Source organism: Toxorhynchites rutilus, unplaced genomic scaffold (genome assembly GCF_029784135.1).
Source record: "Toxorhynchites rutilus septentrionalis strain SRP unplaced genomic scaffold, ASM2978413v1 HiC_scaffold_296, whole genome shotgun sequence".
Taxonomy (NCBI): domain Eukaryota; kingdom Metazoa; phylum Arthropoda; class Insecta; order Diptera; family Culicidae; genus Toxorhynchites; species Toxorhynchites rutilus.
In genome coordinates, this window is record NW_026599868.1 from 1 (window position 1) to 9338 (window position 9338).

General features: G+C 37.4%; 1 protein-coding gene across 1 annotated transcript; it reads left to right on the forward strand.

The window, feature by feature from the left end:
* Positions 1-6151: 6151 nt before the first annotated feature.
* On the forward strand, positions 6152-6999 carry LOC129781959 (protein transport protein Sec24A-like). The gene is made up of 3 exons (XM_055789460.1): positions 6152-6264; positions 6322-6460; positions 6529-6999. The coding sequence occupies exons 1-3, from the start codon at positions 6183-6185 to the stop codon at positions 6638-6640; spliced, it is 333 nt and encodes a 110-aa protein (XP_055645435.1). The 5' UTR covers positions 6152-6182; the 3' UTR covers positions 6641-6999.
* Positions 7000-9338: the final 2339 nt, after the last annotated feature.

Below are 9338 nucleotides of genomic sequence, written 5' to 3' on the forward strand. Positions count from 1 at the left end.
AAGTGACGAACCAGCCGAATGAGTTGAAAGTCACTATAATACAGATAAAAAAAAACCCATACAAAATTGTTTCCGTGAATGCAATAGTGCTTGTGCTGTGATCGATTTGACCATGTTCAAAACAGTATTCAACACTAGATTGCCCAAGCAAGTCATTTGACTGCTTTTCAATTTTAATTAGGAATGCTGTCATGTATACAATGGCACAGTTTCTTAGAATGTTGTGACTTTTTACACAACATATATCTGTGTTTTTTTAATAATTATAGTTACCTCCCCCTCCTTTATTTCCGGAGAGATATATGTGTTATACCTATATAGCCCAAAAGCAGTCATTTTTGCAAATTCTGAACTATCATGTGGAGATGAGCAGATATTATTCAAAGTGAAACATCTGACAGCGAAGATAACGATGAGGAGTCGATCACCAATGATGAAAATGAAAATTTCATCAATATATCTGGGAAAAGGTGCAGGATGCTAAGCAGTGCAGACTCTGACTCTGATCTGAAATTGGACGAAACTGGTGTTCCTGGAAGGTTACCATCAACTTGTATTTTCCAGGATGTGAAAGGGCCAACAGGTAACGCAAAAACGAGCGATATGGCAGATGGTCTGACCTCGTTGATAACAGATAACAATATTATCTATATGTATAAAAATAGATTTCTGTCTGTATGTCTGTCTGATTCTTATGGACTCGGCTGCCATACAAATGAAACACAAATTTCTGCATAACTCGAGAATTAATCAAGCAAATGAAATGAAATTAGGCATGTGAAGGTTTTAGGGACCAATAAATGTTTTTATGGTGGTTTGACACTCCTTTCCTCTCTCTGAAGAGGGGGGTTGGAAGTTGCTCAACAACTCGAGAACCAATCAAACAAATTGAATCAAAATTAGCATATAGAGGTTTTAGAGGTCGATTAACGTTTCTATGGCATTTCGACACTCCTCCCCTCTCTCTAAAGGGAGGCTCCCATACAAATGAAATACAAATTTCTGCGTAACTCGAGAATTAATCAAGCAAATGAAACCAAATTTGGCATGTGGAGGTTTTAGGATGCAATAAATGTTTTTATGGCGGTTAGACATTCCACCTCTCTTTTTAAGGGGGGGCTGCCATACAAATGAAACACAAATTTCTGCGTAACTCGAGAATTAATCAAGTAAATGTGAAGGTTTTAGGGACCAATAAATGTTTTAAGGTGGTTAGACACTCCTCCATCCTCTCTATGGGGGGGCTACCATACAAATGAGCATAAATGTCTGCATAACTCGAGAATTAATCAAGCAAATGAAACCAAATTTGGCATGTGGAGGTTTTAGGATGCAATAAATGTTTTTATGGCGGTTAGACATTCCACCTCTCTTTTTAAGGGGGGGGGGGGGGCTGCCATACAAATGAAACACAAATTTCTGCGTAACTCGAGAATTAATCAAGTAAATGTGAAGGTTTTAGGGACCAATAAATGTTTTAAGGTGGTTAGACACTCCTCCATCCTCTCTATGGGGGGGCTACCATACAAATGAAGCATAAATGTCTGCAGAACTCGAGAACTTATCATGCAAACAGAACCAAATTTGGCATTTAGGAGACAAGAAACGTTTCTGAGGTGGTTTGACATTCCTCCCCCTCTACATGGGTTGCGCTGAATAACTCGAGAAGTAATCAAGCAAATGGAATCAATCTTGGCATATGGATGTTTTAGGGATCGATAAATGTTTCTATGATGGTTCGATACTCTTCCCCTGTCTCTAAGGAGAGGCTGCCATACAAATGAAACACAAATTTCTGAATAACTCGAGAACTAATAGAACAAATGGAGAAAAATTTGGGATGTGAGGGTTTTTGGGTACGAGAAATGTTTCTATGATGGTATGACACCCCTCCTTTCTCTGGAATGGAGAAAAGGTTCCATAAAAATAATACACATATTCCAACCTAATATGACAATTGAAAATTTTCGGAAAACTCTGAAGGAAAATGGGAAAATTCGAAAAATTCAATTCGCATGTGTTCTACAATTACATATTGCGTTGTTAGTCCATTTGATGTTTGCGGTAACGAAATTGATCTTCGTTCGAAAGTGGAAATGGATTTTAATGTGATAAAACGCACTCCTATATCGTCTTCTATCTATATAAAAAAATGGATCGCCGAATGTGATGATAAGAGCAAAACTCGAGAAAGGAATTGTCCGATTTAGGTCTGTCTTCTTTCTATCATATTTTCTGTATCAAACATTTATTCCATGTAACGGAGAAACATGTTATTTGCAAGTGGATGAAAACTCTTGCACGAGAATTGTGTCTGAAAATAATTTGATGAGTTTTGATAGAAGTACTGAAATTTTATAGCAAAAAAATAAAAATAAAGGGAAGATTAGAAAATCAATCAACGAACAATTCTGCGATTGGACCCATGAACGTGCGCTTAGTTAAAAAACGTGGATGCGATAACGAAAAAAAAAATTTGAGCGGGACGAAGTTTGCCGGGTCAGCTAGTCAAGCATATAAAAAACGCACATATGTTGACTGCTGAATTTTGAGGAATGATTGAACAACAGAATTATCTGAAATATTTGCATTTATTGGGATTTTATATGCTCGTGGAGCTTTGAGAATATTGAGAATAGTCAAGCTTGCTATCAACCAGGGCAAAATATTACAGTTGACGAGCAATTATTTTCGACAAAAACCAGATGCAGATTTTCACAGTATATGCCTAATAAACTCAATAAACTTGGCATACAATTAGAATGAATGTTTTGAATAGTTTTTCTTATTTGCGGAAATATCATCCGTGCTTTTCTGTGAACACTGTGACCAATTTTCCCTAACATGTCACTCGCGTCTAAATTATTGACAAAAAAAAAACAATTCCAGTTGGAAGCATTAGAGGAAACAAAAGAGAACTATCCAAATCAGCTTATCAGACGGAAGATAACATGCTTCGTTTTTCAACTCTGTTATGTAAATCAGAGAATAGTGTTCTTACAGTATGTAAAAGCGGACTAAATAAAAGAGTACCTGTTTTTGATTCTAAGCATGAATATGTGAAAATTTATAAAACTAATAAAAAACACACGAAAAGATTTCCACTTCATTTAAAAAAAATATGGCCTCCGTCAATACACCTGGAGGTCACCAATTCGAACAGAATCCCTGATCGACCATGTTCTGATAGACGGTTGTCATCCCTCGGACAAAACTGACGTCAGAACCTATTGAGGTTCTAACTTCGATTCAGATCACTATCTAGTGATGGTTATGATGCGCCCAAAACTCTCCGTTGTGAACAACATCCGGTATCGATGCCCTCGACGGTACAATCTCTAGCGACTGGAGAAAAACTACGCGCATTCGCTCGAAGCTGCGCTGCCAGAAAAAAAACGAACTCTTTCGGAGCTCCTCTTGAGGACTGTTGGAACATGGTCAAGACAGCAATCAACAGCGTAACGGAGACCATCCCAGGTCTCCTGGAACAATGGAAGCGATTACGTTGGTGCAGTAAACAATAACGATGTTAAGAATGCCATCAAACAGCTTAAGAACAACAAATCAACTGGGAAAGATGAAATCGAAGCGGAACTTTTCAAGATGGGCAGGGAAAAGATGGTTAATTGTCTGCATATACTGATTGTCAGAATTTATGAAACGAAACAGCCACCGGAGGAGTGGAAAAATGGGGTTATTATCCCTATCTTCAAGAAAGGTGACAAACTAGACTGTGGATACTTCCGTACAATCACCACTTAAAAAGAGACCTCAAATTATTTTCCGTCGTCCATCACCACTAACGAACAGATTCGTGAGTAGTTATCAGGCCGGCTTCATCGAAGGTTGGTCTACTACTGAGCAAATCTTTACATTGTGGCAGATCCTCCAGAAACGTCGTGTGCGTGTACGAATATCGGGTTTATTATTTGATTAATTCAAGTTCCGCAAGGGGCTTCGCCAAGACGATGGTCTCTCCTACCTGTTATTCAACATTGCACTAGGGGATGTTATGAGACGAGTGGCGTGTAACTTGCGTAGCACGATTGTTAAAAACCCTAGTCTATTCATTTGTTCCGTTGATGGCATGGACAATGTCGGCAGAACATTTGATTCGGTAGCTGAACATTACAGTAGACTTAAACATTAAGGAGAGAGAGTTGCAAAGATAATTAATGCGTCTAAAATCAAACACGTGTTGGCATCCGGATCCGATCCCGACAGGGCCCGATTAGGCAGTAGTGTAATGATAGACGGCGTTGAGTTCAAAGTATTGGACCAATTTGTCTACCTTGGTTCAATGGTAATGTCTGGTAATGATGCCAGCCGCTAGTTCCGGAGACGCATCATCATTGGGAGTCGTGTCTACAATGATCTCCACAAGCACTTGAGGTTAAAAAGACAATCGTAGCAATCGTATGGAATGTTTCCTGTACTAAACCCTCATAAGACCGGTTGTCCTTTACAGGCACGAGACGTGCACCATTCTTGAATAGGACCTGCGTGCATTCGGAATGACGTGAACGACGTGTTTTAAAAAACATCTTCGGCGGTGTGCAGAAAGACGACGTATGGGACACAGGATGAACCACGAGCTCACACAACTCACCGGCGAACTTTTAGATGCTTTTTTTTGGGCGTGGTTGTGTTTTGCTTTTAGTTGCACGTTGAAACTTGTTGCTGTTAGAGATCATGTCATGCGCAACTGATGGAAGGATGGGAATGAAGTGGATAATTTAGACACAAATATGCTTGTTTCGCACTGAAATGCATAAAAACCATCGAAAAAACTGAATGGACGATAACTTCGTCAAATATGCTTCTTTTCATACACTACACAAAAAAAATCGCACAAAAAAACCGCGCAGAAAAAAATATGACTCAAGCCTAAAATTACCCGTTTGTTTGATGATTCTTATACATAATCTTGCTATGCTTTGACTGTCATCTATCAGTTTAGAGCTGCCCACGTTGGTAAATCAAATATTTAGATTTCGAAGATCGTTCGTTCATTGTGTCTTCGCTTAGCCAATTTTGGAATCTTAGTATGATTGTTGTTGTTGTGCTTCCTGTAGCATAGATTTTCTTGTGGAGCGATTCGGCTTTCAGGATACGGCTGCTTGACGAACTTGACTTGTTATAAATTTATCACTCAAAATAATCTCAGTGTTGCCACAAATTTGTACTCGTAACTACACTGCTCTTGGAGTAAATTCTTGCTGCGATTTGTACGCGAAACGAGTGAAAAGAGTAACTCAATTTTTGAACCTAGATTTTATATAGCGACCGATTGGTCAACTCAGAGTTACATAGAGAACATCATTTTGTTTGGAAGAATGAATATTCATCGGTAGTCGTAGTATCTAACAGATTGCGATCTTTTTAGTCAGACCAGACCAGACAATCTGCGAGTTATCGTGGCTGACCGGAAACAACCAAACGAGATTGTTGTCGATCAGTGATTTACTTTGGAGTATCGCATTTACATCCTCTCTCACGTAGTAGAAATTGAGCCCGAAGTGCGAATCCATTACGAGTGATGGAGTTGAAGTGATGGAGTTGAAGTTTAAGGCTACTCGTGCGACTTTTTGTCCTCAAGCTCATGACATGTCTGAAGTCAAAGGTGCGCAGCGGTGTGATCACTCCTAAAGTTCCACTACAAGTATCTTCGACGATGCCCGGTTGGCTTGCTTGAAAAACCATGTGCAACCGATAAGCAAAATCAGATCCCTTTTGGCATCCGTGTGGATAGCCAATGTATGCCTTTGTGGTCACGATATCGATATCGAGCAGGCTGTTTGGTTCTGCAAGATCGATATGCCCGAGTATGAGATGTGTTGGTTAATTTGAGCTTGTTTAAATGTCTTCTCTTGAAAGTTATCTAGTTTCGTATCTCCCATCTGTTTAATGCTAAGTATAATTGTTTATATGCAAAAACTTATTTGGATCTTTGAAACTGTTGTATCTGAGTCAGTACAAATAAACGAATTTGGTGATAAATATAGCGTTGCTACTCGCAAATGCTATTTCACATCTTCTTCGTCTCTGAAAGGGGGTGAAAATGCATTTTGTAGGTCTACATGTCTTTACTACATTTATTTCGTTATCTTGTTGATAAACTACATGTAAAGAAATCACAATGACTAAAAAGCCGCTTCTCATTCAGGTTCGATTCACGATCTATGTTTTTGCTGGACTGTGGCCCCGAGATGTTCATCTACGTTGGATCGAATGTGGCACCAGCGATCTTGAGTGACGTTATAGGTAAGCATTGACCCTTCGAGGCACTTAAAAAATTAGAATCATTCTATATGTTTGCAGGAGTGAACTCCGTTCCGGAGATTCCCGATTTCTGCATTGATCTCCCAAGTCGGGAGACGGCCGCAAGCGAGGCACTGTTTGCATTTATCGACAGTATCAACGAGGAGAAGCCGTACTCTACTTACATACAGGTTATCAGGTACTGTACCAATGCTCTTGTAGATAACGATATTTATTCGTTATGCTTTTTTTCCTTCGCATTCGCAGGGATACGAGCCAATTCCGGTCGTTGTTCGTGGAAAAGTTCGTCGACGATAGGAATCAGAGTTCGATGTCCTATTACGAATTTTTACAGCACTTAAGGACCCAGGTAAAGTAAGCTATGCTTGCCTAAGTGCTTACTAAGACGAGGACATAGTGAAATATAGAGTTCAGCATAGCGTCAGGAGCACACTATATAATAAAGGCATGATCAAGCGGGAGAACGGGGAAAAAGTTAGTAATAACCATATGAGGAAACAGGATAAACAATTGTAGTAAATTATGTATAATAAACAATGTGAGACCCATTTAAACCTTGCAAATCGTTGGTTGAAAGTGTAAAAAAACATAGATATATAATATAAAAAAATATATATAAATGCTAGACTACTTTAAACGAAAAAAACACTCACTTTTTGTAGACGACTGCAAACATTCAATTTCATTGTAACAAATAAACCGAATTAGGACAACAGCGAGAAGATGAATAGAATCAATTTTTTTTTTCTCAAAACAACCAAATTTAAATAAGTGAAACAAAAAAGCCAAATCAATGCGCGTCAACTGTTGGAGGGAGAATCAATTTTTAAATTAATTAGGATATTTTGAGAATAAGTGCGATAAAATGTGTGTGTGACGGGAAACTATGCACCTGAAAGAAGGTTGTACGATCTAATTCTTCTCATGCTTCAATAATGAAAAACACAAACTAAATTGATTTAGCAGATACATTTGAACCCGGGCATCATCATAATTTTCTTGGTGGCTATATTTATTTAAAAAAGTGAATGAGTGAATGTTGTTACGTCATGTTTTGCTCTTCGAACAAAATTATGAGTAATCAAAGCGAAGGATCATTGCAATAAACCACAGGGAACGGAGGGATTCCGGCTAGCGTTGAAAACAGTATATCTTAATAAACCCCAAAGTAATCAATACTATTTTGCATGTTTGGATTAGTTTGTATCGTTATCATTTAGTAAGGTTAAATGCTTCAGTGAACTGTTGATTTTAGTCGATGGTTTTACTTCTGCTTGATTGAGTTATTCGACCCAAGCTAGAGGCTAGAGGAAAGTGATCACAGATGTTGAGGAGCGCTTGAAGTATCTGTGTACGCGTGTTGGTTACAATTGATTCTTAGGAACATATAAAATGAAATATATGAAATTATGACCTCGAGATCCCTCAGGATTTCTTCACTGGATGACAAAGCACTTTTTTATCTCTTTCGTTTATTTGATTTAGACTCATTAGCATTTTTAGTTGTTACAGAGTCGGATACATTCCTGTACACATATATTTATGTATTAACTCACGGTGAGCATGTTTTGAAAAAAAAATATTAAACACATTTTAATATACAGTGATTGCGAAAATATTAAATACAGGCTTAACATGCATATTTGTATCAATCTCTCAGACGAAATATCTCTCTGAAAACGGCATCACTAATAGGGAAGGTAGGGGCAATATGGTGGTTTGAATATGCTTTAAGAAAGCTTTATGTGGAAAATCTACACCTTTGAAAATTTGTTCCATTTCCGATCGAAAGCACTACTCCGGGCATTATGACCATGTTAGTTGATTCAATCATTTAAGCATGTTTTCGCTAAAAATAACGTAACAAGTTCATAAAACGAAAATTTATTCTATTTTGCAACTAACACGTATATTTTCATTGGATTTCATTCAGTTTGCTTGTACAAAAAAAAACAATGTGATCAAAGTGTACCCGAATGGACATATACCCGAATACGACAAATACCCGAATGAACATTTACCCGAATGCATCATTTACCCGAAAGGAATATTTCTCCGAATGAAAAAGCAAAAATTTCGACAAATCAGATTATGAATTTTGTCAAATCTCTTGTTACGAAGTTCAAAGTAAGATTTGAGATTTGAGATTTGTAATGAAGAAATTCGAAAAAGATGTTAGAGACTTGTGTCATTTTTAGAAATTAGTGTAGACACAATTGACATGCCGTTGAAGGCCAAATGATCATTCAGAAATGAGCATGGGTTATGGAATATTCCGAAAATTAAGCAGGTAACTTTAATATAAAAAAAATTAAATGAAAATGTGAAATGAGTAGATAAGAAAAAATGGTACTTACGTATTTACCACCGCTGTCATCTGCTGTCGCACTGTATAGTGAAAAACGTCGGAAAACTCGAGCTAGTGCTCTGATAGTTAAATTTTCATTTTTCAATTTTCCGCAATGGTTTTGTTTGTATTTGTGAAAGCATCGTTTTTTTTCGACACTGATGCCAGACAACATCATCGAAACAGCTATAAAAACCATTCAATAAAATGTTATACCTGAGTAGCGTTTCATGTCATGAAAATCGATAAAATAAAATTGTGTTGATATCAATACAATTATTATTTTTATGTTTAATGAGTCTATAATGTAAGTTTTAGCAACTTTAACATTGGTTATGCACATTGTATTTCAGAGCTCGGGACACTGCCACGGCTGCCTATGCTTTAAAAAATAGTAAACGGAAAAGTATCACATTCCAACGTGAATATGTGTGAATAATACGATCAACGAAGGAAATTATTAAGGAATTATCAACATCGAGTTACTGTACTGAAGAACTTGTTAATACCAAAAGAACCCCAATTTGCATGTGTTATAAATTTGCGCTCGCGTATAATCAGAATCTTACTCCATATGCAAATACACCTTCTATATATATTTATATTTGCAATTGTTCATCGGAACACATCATTCATACATTTTACTTTAGTATTGAATTGATATTTTTTTCAAATGTATCTAAGACTCGTGCCAGTGAGGCGCCACACA